Genomic DNA, 21,722 nt, shown 5'->3' with positions numbered 1-21,722 from the left:
TTTTTTTTTTTTTTTTTTTGGTACCAGGGATCGAACTCGGGTCCATGCACTTGTGAGGCAGGTAGCAGAACCACTGAGCTAAGTCCCCGGCACATCAGGCACTTTTTTAAATTCATAGAACTGTACAACACTAAAAGTGAACCCTAATATAAACTGTGGATTTTAGTTAATATATCAGTATTCATTCATTGGCTATAACAAATGCAACATACTAATGCAAATGTTAATAATAAGGGCAACTGCCAACAGGAGCAGGAGGAAGAGAATATGAGAGTGTTCTTTGGACTTTCTGCTTAGTTTTTCTGTAAACCTAAAAGTGCTCTAAAAATAATCTATTCATTAAGAAAAGAGCATTCACCAGCACCTAGCAAAGTACCTAGCACAGAGTAGACAATGTTTGTTGAATAAATGGACAGAAAATAAGTCAATCATTTGATAAATAGAACACAAGGCCCCCTGAGTCAAAGTTCAGAATTCTTTTTGTGTGTGTGTGCTGGGGATCAAACTCAGGCCCTTGCACTTGCAAGGGAGGCAGTGGAGCCACTGAGCTAAATCCCCAGCCCCAGAACTCATTCTTGAACATCAGAGGTAGGATGACAATATAATTTATTGTCCAAACCAGGATATTTGAGAATGAAATGAAATGCCACAGATGTAAATCAAGACCATCCCAGAAATAACCAGAAAATTCAAACTAGGGGACCATGAGCTGCATTGTGCCTCCAAAATTGTTTTGTTTGGCCACTCATATTGATGCTCCACACAGTTTTCTTTTTTCATTTTTTTTTTCAGTGCCAGGAATGGGACCCAGGGCCTCATGCATGCCAGGCAAGCAATCTACCACAGAACTATATCCCAGCCTCCACACTATATATACTTTAAAAATTTCAGTCAGTTGCCCACATTTAATACTGTGGAAATGTTGCGTTAAAATATACATTTCTGATCCTTTGGTTCCTGAGCAGGATGATTAGGTGTTCATGCCATATGCATGAGATGTGGCTCCCTCAAACCTTGTTACATTGTAGGCACATTACCCATCTGATGTTTTTAAAACATGTGCATTTCTGACTTTTCTTAGAAAATGAAAAGCTCTGGTCACTCTGGGCTCACATGGCTGCACAGTAGTGAATAGCGGGAGCTGAATACCAGCTGCCAGCTTTGCAAGCATGTGTCTCCCTCTTTGCCTCAGACTCTACCACTCCCCTTTGTACATCTTACTAAAAGCCAACTGTGAGTTTCCACCTACCATCCCACTTACACTGGGTTTTGTTTTCTCTTGTAATAGAATTGAGCAAAAAGGAAACTGTTTCTTATACTCATTGTGATTCAAAGTAGGAAAATGGAAAAAGCAGCAAAAGGACTCCAGATGTCTGCTTTACTCACATGCAGTACAGTCTCAGTCTCTCTATGCATTGAGGTTTTCCTTGCTGGCCTGTCTTCCTGGGATCCAGCCTGTGTTGCCTTTTAGAATTTTTCTCAGGCTGCTACCCATTGCTAGAAAACCTGGATGCAAGGGAAAACAATGGGCATCATGTAAACTTGCATTTTTATTGCTACCCAAATTCAACATTGGTCATTAACAACTTTTGATGGAAATTGTTTCTGTTGTTTTTCTTAATCACCTCCAAATGTAACTGGAGAGCAAGTGAGGGCAACAGAATAAAGCACCCACCTTTCCTCTTTGTGAACACGAACCATTGGAATGCTGTGATATGTTTTGTGCAGCTATGTGTTCACTCAATCCCAAGCTCTGAATGTGCTTCCAGATGGAGGGACCCTCACTTAAGTACAAGTATCCCCTGCGGTTGTCCTTCACAGAGAAAGCATGAGACAGAAATACATGAATGGGGCCTGTCTGAGCTAAGGGGTTGGACTTCATTCATAGGCAGTCAGGAGCTGCTAAGTTTTTGGAGCCGGAGAGGGCTGTAATCACACCTAGCAACTGTCAGGGGGCAGCTGCAAAAGCAGGAGCACCAGTCAAGAGTGTTGGAGTAACCAGAATAACAAGATATGTGATATAAGGTAGAGTCAGATTTGAAAGAACACTTTGAGATTAGACTTGCAGTTCATCAGACATGGAAAGGCATGAATCAAGAGATGAAAAATAAAAGATGATCCAGAAATTTTGAGTTTAAGGGTTCAAAATACCAGAATCATGATCCAAAAAAGAAAAAGTTGCTAAATTGCACTTTAACTTTTGCTTTGCAAATGAAAAGAGATAAAATATGTGCAAATATATCTGTATCTAAAGCATATAAAGAACTCTTCAAAGTCATTAGAAAAAAAAACACTGGGCTTATATCTCAGTGTTAGTGTACTTACCTAGCATGCCTTTGGCCCTGGATTTGAGCCCCAGCACCATAAAAAATATATATGGGACCAGGCATAGTGGTGCATAGTGGTAAGCCCAATACTCTGTGAGGCTGAAACAGGAAGATCGCAAGTTTAAACCTAGGATGGGCAACTTAGTGACTCTGTCTCAAAATTTAAAAAATAAAGAGCTAGGGATATAGCTCGATGTGAAGGTCTTGGTTTAATTCCCAGTACCACCAAAAGGGGGAAGGGGGCAAAAGATATAAGGAGGTTAAAGAGACAGCAAATAAGCACATGAAAAGATGTTCTACATCATTAGTCACTAGGAGAAAGCAAGTTGAAATCCCAATGAGATATAACTAGCTACCTGTCAGAATAGCCACATAAAAATATCAGATGTTGGCAGCGATACCAAGAAACTGGATCCCTCATACATTGCTGGTAGGAATGTAAAATGGCACAGCCACTCTGGTACACACTTTGACAGCTTCTTATAAAACTGAAGATGCAGCTACCATACAACCAGCAGTTACACCCTTGGGCATTACCACCCCCCCAAAAAATGACTGTTCACACAAAAGTCCATACATGAATGTTCATAGCAGCTTTGTTCATAACAGCCAAAGGCTGGAAACAACTCACATTTCCTTCAACAGACCAATGGTTAAATGGACTGTGCTACATCCATACCACAGACTATAGCTCAGCAATAAGAGGTAACACACTTCATGCACAGCATGGATTGGATGGATATTAAGGGCAGTATGCTTAATGAAAAAATGCCAATCACAAAAATTTATATACTATGATTCTGTGTGTGTGTGTGTGTGTGTGTGTATATATAAAACATTCTCAAAATGATAGAATTTTAGAAATGGAAAACAGTAATGCTTCTCAGGTGTTAGCAATGGTGAGGGGGGTAGCAGAAAGGAATCTCTGTAATGATGGAACAGTTCTGTATCTTGGCTTTGGTGGAGCTTATGCAAATCTGCACTTGTGATCAAACTGCATAGAACTACACACCCATAAGTGCTACAACTACTGAAATCTGAATAAGGTCTGTGACATACCAATGTCAGTTTCCTGGTTTTGATTTTTAAAAGTGATCATGTAAGGTATTAATATTTTGGAAAAACCTGATGAAGGCCACATAGGACCTTTTGGTACAATTTTTATAGCAATGATATATAAATAAGTATTTAAAAATTAAAAGTTAAATACAAAAAAGGAATGAATTGTTGATACATGCAAAACATTGTATGAACCTCAAAGGCATTATGCTGAATGAAAGAAGCCATTCTTAAAAGGTTTCATACTGTTGGATTCCATTTGTGTGACATTATCAAAAAAGACCACACTACAGTGATGGGGAACAGATCTGTAGTTGACAGTTGGTAGGAAAGGGAGGATGATGCAAAAGTATAACACAAGAGGATGTTGGTGAGTTATACAGAATTGTTCTGTGTTATGAACCTATACATGTGTTTTAAAAATCACAGATGTGCATATACCCGAAAAAAGCCAGTTTTATTGTAGGTTAATTTAAAACTTAAAGTAGCAGTGCTTGGAGCATAATTCAGTGGTAGAGTACTGAGTCAAAGCCTAACCTATGAATGAGGTCCTAGAGTCAACGCTCAGTACTATAAAAATAAATAAATTTTTTCTAAAAATTAGATAAGCAAGTGGTTTGTTTCTGAATCGTTTCTTCTTTCATTCATACATTGACTCAGCCATTTACTGAGCACCTACTATATCTGAGGCAATGTACTAGATTTTGGAGATCAACCAAAAGTAAGACAGTGCAGGTCTCTGCCCTCATGGAGCATTTTTCCTGCTTCAGAGAAATGGTCATTAGGATTTGGAGTGTACTGTTTCTAATTAGGGATTGCAGCATGCAGAAGGTTGCCAAAGGACCAAGTTAGTATGCTTGTTATTCCCACAGCCCAGTCCTATAAGATTGCAAATTATCACTTTTCTGAAAAGGGTCTTAGGCCTGAGGGCAGGGGAAGGCCCTCTTTCCATACATCACAGGTTCTCACAAGGGAGACTGCTGAAAGGGGGAGAAGGAGAAAGAAAGGTTGCTGTGGAGGAAGATTTGATGTAGTTAGCTCTGGAGTCTGAAAAATGTTACCTAAATGCATGTGTGTATTTGTAGTGCAAGAAGGGCTGAAATGGCCTTTTTTTTAAGCTCTTGACTCTGTAGACTAGGGATAGAGCTGGGCTCAGCTAGATGGTTCTTCCAGTTTTGACTGGATCCACCCAGCAACTGCAGTCAGCTGGCTGTCAAAAATGCCAATCACAAAAGTTTATATACTGTATGACATATAGTTTATATACTATATGATAGGAGCCTCAGTCATAGGTCTGGTAGTTGGCTGGTGGCTGATGGGATGACAGGAGTAGCTGGACTCTTTGTCTCTCATCACCAGCAGGCCAGCATGTGCTGGTTCACATAGCGTAATCACAGGGTTCTCAAAAGCAGGAAGAGAACCAGCCACAAAATCCAAGTGCTCTTTTTCTTCTTCACAGCCTTACTAAGGTATATAACATTACCTGAATTTGAAATCTTTTTCCTTTTCTCTTTTCAGGGAATATGAAGCATGTGGTCTAGTTGACAAAAAAAGATCAGGTTTCCAGAGCTGACCAGCAGTGCCTGTAATGAAGACAGCGTGTTTATACAAGCAGTTTGTGGAATTTGTGACTGCAGGGGAAATTTGGACAAAATTACTTCCTGAAAATTTCCAAGGAGCACCAAGTAGCAGCTGGCCTCCTGGGTTGAGGACGCAGGCACCTCAGAGTCCTCAACTAGGCCTAAGGGAAGAGGGAAGATATCCACAATTTAAAGTTCTTATTTTTTAAAAACACACAAATGCAGTTTTTAATCTTTGAAAATTATTTTTAAGCACATTTGGTTGGGAGGTGTTTTTATTTTCTTAAAAGAGACAGGTCAGAAGCTGGAGGAGAGCATGGAGCTCTGGATACCAGAGGGTTTGGGCCTCAGGGCCATTCAAGTGGAGCCCTGGGGAAGGGGCGCCAATCAGAAGACTAGGAAGTAGGGAAAAGTTTCAATGGTGTTGTTTTAGGACTATATCTATTTTGATTTTTAATAAAATCTTTGAAAGCCTACCTCTTTGTCCCATTGGCCTCATTGTAACTGCCACTGACAGCACACACAGTTCTGAACTTTTCTTATCATTGAACTTACCAAGAATAAACCTGCTGTTTCTGTGCTCTCTGGTCCACCTGGGAGGCTCACTTTGAGTGCTGGATCCCCCAGGGAAACTAGTGTGTCCCTACCCCAAGTCCTGTGGACAGAGGCCAAGCCCTATCCTGTACTGGGGCCAATCCATAGGGCAGAAGTTTTGGGAATACTGGTGCTGCAATCATGGAAAGGGTCTTGCTGGCAGCCTAGGCAGCAGCTGCCTTTGCCTGGGAAGGATTTAGGGATGGGAAGGACAGGGCATGTCAGATCTTCCTGATCAAGTGTAAACAGCACATGTGATAAAAAAGGGACAGTGTGTAATGCACTGGCATGACCATAACCTCCTGGGGGATGGCAAAATGGAGGCGGGGAATAATGATGAGGAAGACCAAGTGACAACCACAAGTCATAATTTTATAATTTGATTTACCAAATATTTATGGAAGCTCAACTGCTGGGACCAGGAAAGGAGGCAGCCTCCTCCCGGCCATCTAGAAATTCCCAGAAAAGGCAAGGGAAAAGGAACAGAAGTAGATCTCAGTTTGTTTGAAGCTCTTTCCAAAACACTCTCAGAACTGGGGATCACTGGAGAGGGAGCAGCAACTCGCCCTGCTGGAGAGGCCCCCAGAAGTACATAGCTAAGGAGGTGATATTTGAGCGCAGGCCCTTGAGGGTGAGCTGTATTTCCCCAGGCCCCCAAGTGGGAGAGGGGCATTCCACAGAAGAGTGTGGAAAAAAGCCTTGAATGTGTCCTGGAATGGGAATAGCCAAGCTTTTATTAAACTGGGTAGGGTGCCTGATGGACTAGGAATACCAATCACTTCGAATGCCCACTATTCTGATTATACACTCTCAGTTTAAGGTAAGTTGACTTATCCCCCAAAAGGAGGGATTTTAAAGAAGAGTAGGGAGGTGCTGAGTGGGACAGTGAAGGGGTGGGGAAGGCCAGGGAAGCTAGTAGTGGAAGCTCTTGAATTTCCAGCCTACCAGAGACCATCTGTCAAGGTTTGCCCCCTCAAAGGCTTGCTTAGCACTGTTTCAGCTCTCCTATCCTAGTCCTCTGGAGGGAACCCACCACCCCCAGAGTGGTCACCAAAATCCCTGTGAAGGCCTCAGCCCTAAGAGGCAGACACCTGGTAAAGAGCAGTGACTACCTGGTGCCCCCTTGTTCCTCTCAGTGGGAATGGATCTGGGCAAGGACCTGCCACCCAGTGAAGGAGAGTGACAGAAGATGCCAGGCGACTAGGGGAGCTCTTTGCCAGGGACACCTGAACTGCCTACTCCTGACCAGGCCAGCACTGCCTATCTGAGCCCTTGCTGTGGCCTTAGTTCTCCCTCACAAGAACCAGAGTAAGCTATTGACAAGACCTGCTGCTGGTTCTCAGAGCTAGGCAGAGAGGGCACCACTTCAGTGGGCTTCAGGATTCTTTTGCGTTTCATTCTTGCAGAAAATACTAGGTAGGCTGCAGGTGTAGCTTAGTGGTTGAGCATCTGCACTGCAGGCACAAGACCCCGGGATCAATTTCAGTACTGCAAAAAAAGGAAAGGAAGGAAAGAAACAGCCGAAAGAAATCCCATATAGATAAAGTTAGGAGCCATTTTAACTACTCGCAGATTAAAAATTACCCCAAGTTTAGCATGACATCTACAAAACCAGAAAGACATATTAAGATTAACTCTGTCCAAAATTATCATAAATGCATAGGAGAAGAAAATAAGGACTGAAAGGAAATATACCAAAATATTAACTGGGGTGAGCTTTTGTGGAGGAGGAAAACAAGACGTTTTCTTTTTCTTCTATTTTTCAATATTTTCCAGTTTTTTTTTCTAGCGAACACGTTTCACTTTTACATGCAGCTCAGTGGTAGAGCACTTTCCTATCATCTGGGAGGCCCTGCGTTTATTCCCAGCACCACAAAAAATAACTACGTTAAGTAACAGAGTAATAAACGAACTTTAAAAAAAGACTGGTCTGCAGATCTTTACAAAACAAAGTCATTTCAAGACACTCATGGAAGAAGACTGTGTCCAAGCCCTAAGGCTGTTCTCATTGCCCAGGGAGCTCTGAGGCCCAGTCAGCTTGAAGTCCTCATGATTTACAAATCACTAAACTGGAGACCTCACTAAACTGGTGATGGTTTTTGGATGAACTAGCTTGAGGGCAAGGCAAGTTTGAATCCAGTGTGAGCCTGCCTTCCCCTCAGGAAACAGCTGCCCATCCACCCACCCACACCCAATCCTTGTGACTGCAAAGCACCAGCCCCATGACAGAAATAATGGTAAGACAAACTGGAATATGCTCCATCTTACAGATCATTTTCACTCATATTATATCACTAGCTACTCAGTAGGTATTGTATTATCATCCCCACTTTAGAGATGTGGAAACTGAAGCCACAAACTTGCCCAGTTGTGAATGGCAAAGCCAGGAAGAAAACCTAGCTGGAACTGCAAGTACCCTTTACTTTTTCTACTACCCTACTCGAGTGCCCTTTTTATTTTTAAACTTTGAATTTGGAGTAAACAACTTTCTTATTGCTTCCAAAGTCCAAGTGGGACCAAGCCACATGCTGATCCTAGGCCCTCAACCTACAATGACAACACTAATTAATTGTGTGCTTTTTCAGCAAGTTGCTTGGCCTTTCTGGGTCTATTTCCTTGCACATAAAATGAGGCAAAGAATTTCTGCACCTCGTGAGCTATTATGAATGACTGATGACTTATCAAAGACGTAAGCAATTTGAAAAGAGTCTCAAGTCTTCTGCACAGCAGAGCCTGCCATGAAAATGGGCCCGGAAAGTCTTATCTCCAAGACCACTCAGCAATTGCAGGAGGCCCCCAGGCCTCCCCAGTCTCTCTGAAGCACTGGAAGGGCCAGAGAAAAGGAAAGAAAACTTTAGATTGCTCTACACTTGAGGGGTGAGGAAATAACCATTAAAAAGAATATATATATTAGATATGCATGTATTTGCATAAAACATCTTTGGAAAAATACAGACAAGAAACTGGGACACCTCGGTCGCCTCCAGGCAGGAGAACCAGGTGGCAAGTGGCAGGGGAGTGAAGGAGACTTGTACTATGTGCTGTTTTGTATCTTTTGTTTTTTGGACCGTGTGAATATGTTACCTGCTCCCTCAAAAAGTAAATAAGTAAAAAAAACTTTAAGCCAATGGAAAATTCCCAAGCCAGTTTACCTTTAGGGAGGGTGAATCTTCCTCTGCTGCATTCATTATGAGCTGTCACAGAGTATGTTTTCAATTCTACATTTAAGACTCTAAGGCAGAAAGACTTCTTTATTAGAAAATCAAATGTTGTCACCCAACAAAAAAAAAGGAAGAAGGACAAGGAAGAAGAAACAAAAGCAGAAAGAAAACAGCCTTACTTTCTTATTCTTTGTGCTCTCTCTCCTTCCTCTTCTCCTTCCCCCTGCCTCTCCCTCTTCCCCTTCTCTAACTCCTCCTCCACTACTACTTCCTTCCTTCTCTCTCTCTCTCTCTCTCTCTTTCTCTCTCTCTCTCTCTCTCTCTCTCTCTCTCTCTCTCTCTCTCTCTCTCTCGGCAGGAAAATGCACAAACCACAATGAGCCAGGTGTGATGAATTGTGCGTGTTCCATGGGACAGAGAAAAAGGACAGGTAATCTAGCCTAGGGCAATCATGAAGGCTGTAAGCAGGCAGGGACTCTAAGCTGAGTCTCAGGCCAGGCATGGCGGGAGGGAAGGTTCCATTTATGTGAAATATCCAGAATAAGCAAATCCATAAAGACAGGAGATTGGTTGTTACTAGGGCTGGGTAGAGGGAGGAATGGGGAGTCACTGTTGAACAGATACAGATTTATTTCAGAATAATGAAAATGTTGTGGAACTAGATAGTGGTGGTAATTGCACGACATTGTGAATGCAACAAATGTTACTAAATTGTTCACTTCAAAATGGTTAATTTTATGTTGTGTGAATTTTACCTCGAAAGAAAAAAAACAAACATTGCAATGAATGTCTTCTTATTTATACACTTCCATTTGATGTATTATTTCCTTATGATACATTTGCAGAAGGGGAATGGCTATATCAATAGGCATGTACATTAAAAACAAAGAAACAAAAAGAGATGATGGATTTTGGCCCTCAGAAATATTACCCCAGTTCATAGTCCCACCAACACCGCATGAATGTGGCAGTCACACACCCTCCCTACAATTTTGTCTTCACCTATTAAGAAGTAAAAATACCTCATTATTTTAATTTTCATCTTTGGTTTTATTGATTGGGCATTTATTGATTAAATGAGATTGAGCATGTTTTAAATACTTAATCATAAGTTATAATTTAATTGTCTCTTCTACTACACTCAAGATCTGTTCTATCTCTTCAGGCCCAGCACTCCCAGTTGACAAAGTAAAATCTCAGTAATTCTGGGGGGAGTGGAAGGAAATTGCAGTGACTATAAGCCCCTCCTGTTTCTCCAAGTGGCTCAGGCCAGCTCTAGACATCTAGTGCAATTCTACCAGAACGTCCCCCCCAAAAAAGTCACCTAAATATGGTCCAAAATAACACTAGTAGGAATCACACCGGTTGGCACACGGGCATGGGCTCGCAGTAATTGGAAATGAACATAAAGGTAGAATAAGGCAGGGCAGGACATAGTGGCACATGCCTATTATCCCAATACTCAAGGAGGCCTGGGCAACTTAGCAACTTAATGAGTGTCTCAGAATAAAAGGAGGCTGGGATCTTCAAAGATGACCACTTGTCAGCTCCACAGAAAGATTCCCAGGTTACCAGCAGCCTAGGAGGTTGGATGGTGAGGAAGTCCCTCCCACCCTTATCCCCTCCACATGAGGTTCTGGGTTTTCCTCTACAACTTTCCATCCATCTTTCACTCATATCTTTCTCCTTTAAGGTGTCTTCTGCAGGACACATTTCCTCTTTTTTTTGAGCAAATTTGGTTGATCCCTGCCCCACGTTTCCTCCGACTCCCCTTCAGCTTCTCTCTCCAACACCCAGAAGCTGGCTTTCCAGCTCAGCCAACCCCTAACCCAATACATAGTTCTTGATGATTCATTACATACCAGGCAACATAGTAGCCATTGGTAAAACAAGAGTGAACAAAATACAGAAATCTCTGCCCTCACGAACCATCCATTCTAGTAGAGAGACAGACAATAGGTAGAATATGGCAGGTGATAACAAGCATATTGATGAAAAACCAAGAAAAATGAGAGTCAAGAATGATGGGTCCACTGTTTTAGGTTTGGGTTCCTGGAGAAAGCCCACTGCAGGACGTGACATTGAGTAGAGACCTGAATGCAGTGGGAAGGCAAGCCATGAGGTCATCAGAGAAAGTGTCCCAGGCAGGGGGAACAGCAAATGCAAAAGGCCCAGTCAAGAAGCACCTTGTCACATCTAAGAAATGGTGATGCCAGTGTTCCCGAAGCTGGGAGATAAAGGGGGAAAATAGAAGGAAATGAACATGAAGAAGTAGTAAGGACCCCCACCCCCACCCCCGGGGCACATGGTGCACTGGAAGGACTTCAGCCTTTGCTCTGGGTTAGATGGAGTTTAGTTGGAGGCTTCTAAGCTGACAAGGACTGGATTCTTCTGGCTGCTGTGTGGAGAAAAGACTGTAAGGGGTCAGGGGCTAGAAGGCAGAGACCAGTCAGGAGGCCACTGCAGTGACACAGGAGACAGACAAGAACAACAAGGACCAAGGTGGTAGTGTTGTTGGGTAGTTCCTTTAGAAATGGCTCACCAATTAAAAGTATTGCAGGTCCTTCTTGCCTCAAACAAAGAATTGGATGAGACAAGCCAAAAAATGGTGCCAAAAGTTTATTTGAAAAGGGAGGAGTGAAGGGGTAAGGGAAGAACTAGCTCTGTAGAGCAAACTTAAGCCAAACAAAGAGAGGAAAGGATAAAAGCAAAAATGAACTCTGCATCCAGGAGATGCAGAGTGGGCTACCATGAGGAGTCATGATAGTGGGCTCTCTTGTACGCTATCCACATCTCAGGGGAGCCCTTGAGAAGTCCCATATACGGGGTCCTGGGAATTATTTGATGCTGCCCTGGGATCTTGTAATTGACAGATCTTGCTTACTTTCCCAGCCAGCTTTGCCACACCGTACCTCCTATATCAGCAGCTGTGGAAGTGGTGAGAGGGCTTTAGATACTGACTTCACTTTAAAGAAAGCTGGCAGAATTTGTCAGTTGGATATGTGGTAAGAAAGAAAAAGATGAAGGCACAGTTTGGGTGTGAGAAACTAGGTAAATGGGAGTGCAATCTTCTGAGCTCCAGAGGCTGTGCAGGAAAGCAGAAAAACCATGTGCCTGCTGTGACTGCACTGAGAGGAGAGGCTGGGCACTCTCCAGGAGGCCAAGGGCTCCTATACTACTGGGAGTGGAAGCCGGAGGGAGAAGGTCAAGGCAATGAGCACCATTTACTGAGTAACCAACTGTATCAGGCTCCATGTATATCTGCCCATATCACCTTCAGTGATCACAATATCAGGGTTGAATATCAAGCCTAGTTACTGTGCCCTCACAAACCCCAACCTGTGCTATTCCTCTAGTTCCCATCAAGGCATTTGACCATTATGTCTCCAACACCTGGGGATTGCTGATCCTCAAGTCAGATATCATTCCCTCCAATCTCCTGCTTCATATTACTAATACTGCACCTGCTTTTCTATCTTCCCCCACTATATTGGGAACTCCTTGAGGGCTAAAGTGTACCATGGTCCCCTCTGAGGCCTTGGTGACAGAGGAAGGGTGAAGCAAGAGCTCAGCTCACATTTGTGCCCTGAATGAAAAACCACACAAGAATCAGAGTCAACCCTGAGCCCACCCGGTAGGTCAGAAGGCCTGACTTTCCACATAGTCATATGTGACAATGAGGAAAACCAGGCCAAGGAGGTGAAGTCAGGTTTGGAACTGGATTCAGATTGGAGGGCTGACTCCATCCCCCAAGCAGCAAGGAACAGAGGTCAGGGAAGAGTAATTACTCACATGTGTACAGCTCCTGAGAGTTTATAGCCACAGACATTATCTCATCCAATCCTGGCACAGCCTCTTGTATCGTTATTTTCCCCTACCTTACACCTAGGGAAACTGAGGCCCAAGGAGCCAAAGTCTCTCATCCAAAGTCACACAGCTAGGAAGTGGCAGCCTTGAGACTTGAACCAGAGGCAGACTGAGAGTAGGCTCTATGCCATCACTAGCAGACTAGGTCATTCTTGGAGTTAGAAAGAACTGGCAAGTGGGTCTGGCAGCCACCTTCTCTCCTTATCTAGTCCTACTAGGTTTCAGCTGAGGGTAGCATGAATTGGCATTTACTAATCTCCTCTGACCATTCAAGGCCAGGACAAAGCAGCCAGGGATTTAGACACAGCTGGAAATCATACATATTCCAGATCCCAGAGACAACTGTTGGGAGAGTCTTGAAGAAAATTCAGGAGAAGTTCAGAAAGACCATGGGGACCTTCCTCCCTGGAGTAGCTGTCTGAGATGAACCCACCATGCCTTAGGAGAAAGCAGCTTCCTCCATACGTTCTCCCAGCCAAACTCTCCCGTAAGACTGAGCATGGTGGCATACACGTGTAATCCTAGCACTTGGGAAGCTGAGTAGGAGGATCACTATGAGTTCGAGGCCGGCCTGTGCTATACAGTGAATTCAAGGCCAGCCTGAACTACACAGTGAGACCTTGCCTCAAAAAACCAACAAAAAAAATTATACCCCTTAAGGAGTCTGGTGCAGGCCATGCCTCCTTTCCTACTGAGTGCTAGGCCTGGACAGTTCTTGGTTGGCAACAGCCAGGTCCTCGCACCTTGCTGCCCTAGCTCCCTTGCTTCCCAAACATACGCCCCGTCACGTTCAGTGATGCTTCCAGATGGAAGGTCACTTACTTATGCGTTCGCCTTTCTTTGGGCCTTTTTCTTTCTCATTTATTTTCCTTGTCTTGTTTTCTTCTCAGGAACCTGCTCTTGCATACTCGTACTCTCTCTCTCCCCGCCGATTATCATCTTTCTCTCTATTTCATTCTTTGTTTCTCCCTCTGTTGAATACATTCTTCCTGCTCAGACTTCTTTTTCCCGTGATCCTAATCAGATATCAATGCAACACTAAGCCTCCCCCAATTACAGTGAGAGGTTCATATGAGGTCACTACTCCGTTCTACCAGTTCTGACATTCAAATTTGAGGAAAGGCCAGAAGCTTTGTGGAGGGGGGTGGGACACAGGGAGAGCTGGAAAGGAAGATGGACTGGGCAGAAGTAAACTCAGCCCTAGCAACTTTACTTGCTAGGCCTGTGGAAACAGCAAATTCACCTCACCTCTTCAGGCCTCCTTCCTTTCTTCACCTGTAAAATGGGATTGATGATAATGGTAACAACCTTATATGGGGTTAAAAGGGAGCATGGGACTCAGCCTTGGCTGTGGATAAGAAAGATCTTTATGAACTGTAGGGGGACAAGTTGCAATGGAAGTGATTTAGGAGGCAATGAGCCCAAGTGGTCACTAGCAGAGGCTTTGGAGCCAGTTTGTCTGTTTTGGGCGGGGGATTTAGCTCAGTGGTTCTGCTGCCTGCCTCACAAGCACAAAGTCCTGAGTTCGATCCCCAGTACAAAAAAAAACCAAAACAAAAAGTAAACACAGTTTGCCTGGTTTAACTCCTCAACCCCAAACATACAGAATATGTGACCTGGACAAATTGCACAACATCTCTGTGCCTCAACCTCTCTACCAGTAAAATTGAGATGATGTAATAAGAGTAGTCACCTAACACTGTGGGATTAAATAAGACAATAAGTAGAGAAAAAGGGGAGTCTGGCACCTAACAAATACTTAGTGAACATTGCCATTGTTCCTAGCATTCAGAGCTGGGGGGAATACTACTCCCTTGAAGTTGATATATTTAGGGTGCTGGGCCACTGTAGGAACCTAAGCCATGTGGTAATCCACATTCAACTCTGTAGGGCCTCAAAGTCTGCTTTGTCCAGGACCTGTCCTGCAATTCAGCTTGGGCTCCTCTCACAGAGCCATGGGCCCCCAGAGTGGGGCTTCTGGAAAGCCCAGAGGAAGCAGCACATGTTTGTAATTGCTCTAACCAGAGGCAATGCCTTTTGGTAATTAGGACAAGGAGCCTGTCATGCCAGTTAGGCCAGACAGGGCCTTGGATACCCAGTCCTAGGGTCCTCTCCATTTAGGTGGCAGCAGTCTGCACCCTGACCCCCTGAAATACCCAGGATCTTCAGTGTATCACCAGTTCTGATTATTCATTCCCAGAAGGACAAGTCTCCATGGCTGTGGGGATCTGTGGAAACATTCCAAGTCCCCCAGCCTATGCGTACGAAGTGAACCCTAACCCCACTCATGCACCCATGTTTGTCTGAGCTGGCCCCTAGCCCCAAAGTTAAAGTCCAGGAGACACACTAGGGGCTAGTGGTCCCTGCCAGCCAAGAATCTGACCGGAGGCAAACTAGGGCCCATGAGTGAGGGCAGCTGAGATGGGACTGGAAGGCTTAGAAGGACGAGCCTGAAGCCCAAGAAGGTGAATACAGGGAAATGTCTCTGGCAAGGAAATGAAATTGGGGCCAAAGGGCCATTGTGTCATTTCAAGTCTTTGGCAAGGGGAACAGTTTCAGCCTGATGATTCAAGGAGCAGGGCAGACTAACATGGCCAGCCTCACCAAGAGCTGGGGACGTAGCTTCATGGTAGAACACTTGTCTGGCATGTGTAAGGCCCTGAGTTCCATCTCTAACAATGCACACAAAATGAAAAACAAATAAAACAGTCTCACTTTTCTAAGGACAAAATAAACTGGGAGACACTGTGCTGGCCTGAGAATGGCGGGTGGCAGAAAAGGGAGAGCAAGCAAGCAAATAAGATCCCAAAGGATTGTGTTCTAGAAGCCACAGTGAAACCAGGGAAGTCCTGGCATGCCCTAGGTCTAGCCAAAATGTATTCAGCAAAATGAGATGAGCCCCCTGTCACTCTCCAGTGTGGGGAAATTTATGGACTGAGAGCCCCTCGCAGGGCTCTTTAGGGATTTGAAGCACACGTCAGTGATTGTGCTAGGTAGAAGCGCTGGGGAGGAAAAGTGGGGCACTGCAGTGAAAAGCCAGTGTCCCCGGGGTCCTGAGGAGAAAGCCCCTCTCTGTGCTGGTGGAGAGAAGTAGGGGAAAGTTCCTCACTGTTTGGCCAAAAGTCATCCTGCTGATTGCTCTTTCTGACACAACCCCACACTTTCTTTCCAGTCCTATATTCCTGGCTGTGTGCAAGCTATTTCCACTTGGATGTTCTGCCAACAGCTTAAACTAAACATGCTTAAAGCAGAGTTTCGCTTCCCCCACAAAACCTCACACCTTCCCAAGGCCTCCAGCTTCATGGTTGACACCAAAACAGCCCAGGGCCAGGCTATCCTGACAGCTGCTCTCTCTCCCCTACTTTAGCACCTCTCTCCCCTGCCTTTGAACCCTGGACTTTTTCCTGGCTAACATTTTCCAGAGTCACCTTTGCCATCACTGTAGGCTATATCCTTTTCCCACCTTGTACCTCGTTTCTGCAGATTGTTGCCCAGCTCTTAACTGGGCTCTTCTCCTAACCTGGGCCATGAATGTGTTCTAGCCATTTCCTGCAATCGGTGTGGTGTAGCATCCATTCTAGAAGAAAGAGGCACAGACAGATAACAGAGGAACAAGTAGCCTTGTGGGGCGTCTGGCCTCAGGAGTGAGTCTGACCTGACTGCAAATTGCAGCTCTGTGTGATCTGTGGTTTACTTCACTGCTCTCTGCCTTGATGCCCTTCTCTCTTAAATAAGGATAAGGGGGCCAGGCACAGTGGCACACATATAATCCTCCCACTCAGAAGGCTGAGGCAAGAGGATCACAAGTTTGAAGCCAGCCTGAATTACATAGTGAAATGCTCACTAAAAAACCAAAACCAAACCAAAATAAAACAAAACAAAATGGGGATAAGGTCTGGGGATGTAGCTCAGTGTCATAATGCTTGCCTAGCACTGGAAAGGCCTCAGGTTCAATCCCCAGAACTGCAAAAATAAAAACTAAAATGGGTATGATAGTTTTGATTTCCTAAGATCTTCAATATGAGAAAGGAGCACAGAGAAGAGGCATACACCAATAGAACATCCTCAAAGGCTAGAGCAGGCAGAGCCATCCTCTAGAATGCAAGAGACTAGGTTTGTATATTTGTGGTTTTCCCATTAAGCATAAATAACAGGAACTCAAATAGACAACCAATTCAACTCGACCTAATTATTGACCCTTCCCAATAGGGAACCAATTCAACTGGACCTAGGTCTTGACCCTTCTCAAACTTCTCCCAACCCCCTATGTAAACAGGAAACCAAGGCTGGAATCTAGGAGCCAGATTAGGATGCCCAAGGACACTTAGTTATCTCTTCTTGGTTTTCTATTCCTCAAGGCCCCTTCCACTAGCAACTAATGTTTCTTCTTTGTCTCCATCTTTTCTTTGCTTTTTTTAAACATAGGCGCAAAAGTGAATGCTGTCCAAGCCACTGGCCTGGTTCACAGGAATGCAGCCAGCCACTCCCTCTACACACACACACACACACACACACACACACACACACACACACACAGGCACACAGGGCAGCCAGGCCCGGGTACTCTGTCACACTCAGGCTGGCAGTGGCAGGCTACAGGCTGGGCTGGGGAGGCTCCAGCACCTTGCTCTGAGGGGCTGGAAAACACTATAGACATTAGCTCATCACTCCCTGGCAGGGGCCAACCTGCCTGCTATTCTCACTAGCCTCTCCCAGATAGGGAAATGGAGGCACAAGCACACTTGGAGTGATCGCAGACTCACAGCATCCTAAAGGAACTTCTAGGCAGGGTCTCCAGATGGGGTAGGGGAGAAGGATCACACAGACATCCCCAAATGGACCTCCATTCCTTAAGACAAAACAAGGACAGCAAGGATAGATAGAAAAGGAGGACTGTGATTGAAACTGCAGGCTCTGAAGGAGAAATGGGAAGAATGGAGAAGGGGACCCACCATCGTCTAGGACCTCACACTTGCAGTGGCCCCATGCAGCTACAGCTGCACTCAGGAATGTCTAAGCACTATTACTGAGCAGATGTGTGCAGCCAGCAAAACTTTCGGAGTAGGAGGCAACTGAGAAAGTCTGCACAGCCAGACACCAAATAACGAAGGGTAGTGCAATGGGGTTTTATCACTATGTTTTTCTACAGTGCTTTTCTGTTATTTCCAAATTGTGTACACAATTACAACATTTATGATCAAGCAAATTTTAAGTTATTTTTTATTATTAAAAAGAAACAAAAAATAGGGCTGGAGATGAAGCCAAGTGGTAGGGCAATTGGCTAGCATGTGCAAGGCCCTGGGTTACGTCCTGTTCGGGTTTATAATCTAGATGTCCCCGGGAGCCTCCTGCACTCAGAGACCAAGCTTTAGCAAAGAGACTGGATTCTGAGGATTATGGCTGATTTGCTGTTAGGAGGTGTGGTCTGGTGGGAAGGGGCCATCACCGAACATTGCCTGGCAGGGTTAATCTCCCTCCCCAGCTCCTCCTTTTGCTCTCTGTCCTCCTGAGTGCCATGAGGTGAGCATCTTCCCTCCTCTCAGGCCCTTCTGCCATGCCATTTATCTGGGATCGAGCCTGATGAACATGGACTGGAATTTCTGGCCTGTGAGCCAAAATAAACCTCTCCTCCTTTAAGTTGTGGGTGCCAGGTATTGTGACCCAGTGATAAGAACAACTAAGACACATCCTTAGCATAGAAAAAAAGAAGCAAAAAAAGGAAAAAGAAGGAACAGCAGCAGCAACTGGGATGTGCTAAAGAGCCCTCAGCTTGGAGTGAGGGTGAGGAGACTCAGATCAAGGCCACTATCTCACCTCCCTTGGGTGACCTAGGGCAAGTGACTTCATCCCTTTGAATCTCAGTTTTCTATAAAATGGACATAACTGATCCCAGGAGGTTGGCATGAGATAAAAGGTATGCAAATACTTTTAGAAATATATTTTTATGGAAATTTTAAAACATACACAAGAATAGAAAAACATTATAACTGCCTTACGTACCCATCTTCAACAATTATCATCTTATGTATTCTATATACACATCCACTTCACTCCCACCATCACCCCTGGAATATTTTAAAGCAAAACCAGATATACCCCTTTTTCCATAAATACTCCAATACTGAACTACTTTTTTTTCATAATTAAAAAACAACACACAATGTAGAAAAATTGGAAAATGAAACCATGTATAAAGGAGAAACAAAAATCACCCATATCCCCATCACCCAGAGACAACCACATTTTGGAGTCATATGTTATTTTTTATGTACATATTAATGTTTACTAAAAGCAGAATCATATTGCATATGCTATTTTTAGGTATCATTTTATTTTAATTATAAAAATGATGAAGCCGTATTACAAAAAGGAAATTACCCATAGTCTCTTACCACCTAATATAAAAACTTAATATTTCAGTATACTTCCATCCCATATTTTTCAATTTGCAGTCGTGCTTTTAGCCACAAGTGGGATCCTACTGATTATGCACTTTTCAAGTTATGAATCTGTTCTAATTGTAAGGAAACAAGATAATCATATTGCAGAAAATGTGAGAAAAAGAAAAAGAAAAGTACCACCTGAAATGCCACTAAATTATAATCACTGTTCACATTTCAGTATAGTTGCTTCCACTATTTTTTGTGCACTAATAATTTTACCAAAAGTACGAACATACTGTTTAGCATCCTATTAATCTTTGTTTTTTGTTTTTGTTTTTGTTTTTGTACCAGGGATGGAACTCAGAACGGAGCCACTGAGCTAAACCCCCAGCCCAGCATCCTACTAATCATAGTAAAGTTAACTCATATATTTACTTATAAGAGTAACATAGTCATATTGCATAACATAGAGAAAAGAGAAAATAAATTACTCCTAATCCTTACCCTCTAGTGGCAGTTATTTTTTGATGTTTTTCTGAACATCACTTTACGTACATATTCCAACATGATTAGAAGCACAGTGAATATTTAATTTTATACCCTTTGTGCTCTCTGCAATTTGCCATCATATTTATGCAACTTTGTACCTGATTTTTTTTGCTTAATATTTTGCTATGAACATTTTCCCATGAACAAAAATTTTTAAATCAAGAGATTTTTTTTCCCAAGGTACAAAGGACACTCCCTTGCCATGGACCTTTAGATTGCTTTCTATTTTTCACTATTATAAATCATTTTGCTCTAAACATTCTTGAATAAAAGCTAGTACTTTTTAACTTTTCTGCACACACAATGAGTCCACATTTCTGGAGACCACCCTTCAAGTCGATAGACTGACCTGTAGAACTTGATCATCTTTTATTGGTCCCAAATTTACTCCTGTCATGTGGCTCAAGCAGCTCTTGGTTCTAGAGGGTGGCATTTGGAAAACATATTTGCATTTTCCCTCTCCTTCCCTTTCCTGAGTTTATTAGATCTGCTTCAACCCCTCAGTCTGATTTTTTAATTTCTCAATCAGCAAGTATTGAACCTGAAGTGTTTGAGCCGAGGCAGGGATAGGGGCCAAAAGGTAAAGAATCAGAAAGCATTTAAAATACCAGCATTTATTTGCCAGTTAGTACACTGGCACCAACTAAGCTAAGCCATTCCCTCTGATCCTCACCAACAGCCTCATGCAGTAGGTGCCATTAGGATTTCCATTTAACAGATGGGGAAAATGAGGCACCTAAAATGGAGCCACTTGGCCAATACCACACAGTCAGCAAATGGTAGAGTGGAGATTTAAACCCAGGCCACTGACCCCTGAGCCTGCACTCTGCTTATCCTCCCAAGCAGCAGGGTGTAGGATTATAGGGCAGGACTTTGCAGCCAGCCTGATCTGGATTCAACCCCTGGCCTCCTGGCTTCGTGAACTCTGGCACTTCTTACAGATTGTCTCACCTTTGGTAACCCGACCTCACAGGGATGTCCAGGGAATTAAATGAGATGATGAATGGGAACACGCCAGGCCCATTGCTGGTGCACAGAAGGTTCCTGCTGGGTGACCAGCCCTGTTCTCTCCTTGCTTCGTGAGCTCCCAGTCTAGTTGCCAAGTTGGAGATAAGAGTTCAGCTGGAGAGCTCTGAGCTCTGCTGGAGCCTCTGCGAAGTCAGTGATCCAGGGCATATTTGCTGAGAAACGCAAATGTCTCCTTTGCTCCCTCTCCAGCCTCTTCAACTAACCTCCTCTCCCATCTCCCCCAAAAGAAAAGGAGTGGCTCTTGCGCTCCGACACTGAGTACTTAACGGCCCTCTCTCCTGCTCCACAGGAGGTGGGCAAGGGAGAAGACAGGAAGTCACCAGTGGAGAGGACCTTTCTGGCCAGTGGGCACAGAGGGCGCTCCTTTTTTGCCCTTCAATGGTCCGGATGGGGGAGGGGGCTAGCTGTTGAGCAACTGCTCCGGAGACACTCCAGAAGCCCAGATGAACATATGCCTCTTTCTAACAATTGGCCTGGGAGCCATCCAATAGATGGAGGGCGGATCTGTACCTCCCGGATCTGGAGCCTGCAGCCCAGACGCTGACGGGACTTCCACAGGGGTTCCCGACTGAGTTAGAGGGAAGAGTGGATGGTGGGCCAAATTAGCAACACACAATTCAAAAGTCTAGAGCTGCTCCCTCTCCGCCACTTGGTTTCCACAAAACACTTTTTCCTAACCCTGACAACCACCAAGAATACCTGAGGTTGTATTTCTCAGGCAAACCCTGTAGGGATTTAGGGTATCAATGACAGATTCCGCCTTTTATCAGAGGGAAAATAGGCATGACCTACAATCTTTGGGCAAAGTGAAAAAGCGCAGTTATGATTTGTAACGTGTGGTTCTTACTCGAGTTCGTGTTGGGGCCAAGTTGATGAGGAGATGGAATGGAGCACTGGGCAGCACTGGGCAGGTAGAGTTTTTGCCTAGCGTCCAGGGCACTGGCCAGGGGCTTCCTCCAGATGCCAAGGAAGGGCCTTCATTTGTCCCTCTGTTTTCTCCCTGTCTTTGTCAATAAGGTAGTCAGTTTGTCAACAAGTAACTTTGTTAGAAGAGCAAATGCAGGGCACTGGAGATACTAAAAAAAAAGAAAAAGATCTTCACGTCTTCAAATCCAATTAAGAAGACTGAGCACATACACACAGAGCAAGAATGACTTCTTGACATTCTTCTCC

General features: G+C 44.1%; 1 protein-coding gene, 1 long non-coding RNA gene and 1 other non-coding gene across 3 annotated transcripts in view; 2 read left to right on the top strand and 1 right to left on the bottom strand.

Annotated features, from left to right (window-relative positions):
* Hdac8 (histone deacetylase 8) overlaps positions 1-5,434 on the top strand; it is a 235,716-nt gene extending 230,282 nt beyond the window's left edge. The window contains exon 11 of the mRNA XM_010607964.3: positions 4,905-5,434. Coding sequence (XP_010606266.1) covers positions 4,905-4,927 — 23 coding nt within the window. The 3' untranslated portion in view covers positions 4,928-5,434. The remainder of the gene's footprint in view (positions 1-4,904) is intronic.
* On the top strand, positions 946-1,047 carry LOC117284878. Its single transcript, XR_004515946.1, has one exon. It is a non-coding gene; the product is annotated as a small nucleolar RNA U13 (small nucleolar RNA).
* On the bottom strand, positions 1,220-20,677 carry LOC117284788. Its single transcript, XR_004515880.1, has 3 exons — positions 20,472-20,677; positions 4,870-4,969; positions 1,220-1,506 (listed from the first exon to the last, which is right to left on the bottom strand). It is a non-coding gene; the product is annotated as an uncharacterized LOC117284788 (long non-coding RNA).
* Between the last annotated feature and the right edge of the window lie 1,045 nt (positions 20,678-21,722).

The sequence above is a fragment of the Fukomys damarensis genome, unplaced genomic scaffold (genome assembly GCF_012274545.1).
Source record: "Fukomys damarensis isolate Sample0158 unplaced genomic scaffold, DMR_v1.0_HiC HiC_scaffold_39, whole genome shotgun sequence".
In the NCBI taxonomy this organism is placed as follows: domain Eukaryota; kingdom Metazoa; phylum Chordata; class Mammalia; order Rodentia; family Bathyergidae; genus Fukomys; species Fukomys damarensis.
Note: the sequence above shows the minus strand (reverse complement) of the source record. Positions and strands in the feature narration are given on the sequence as shown.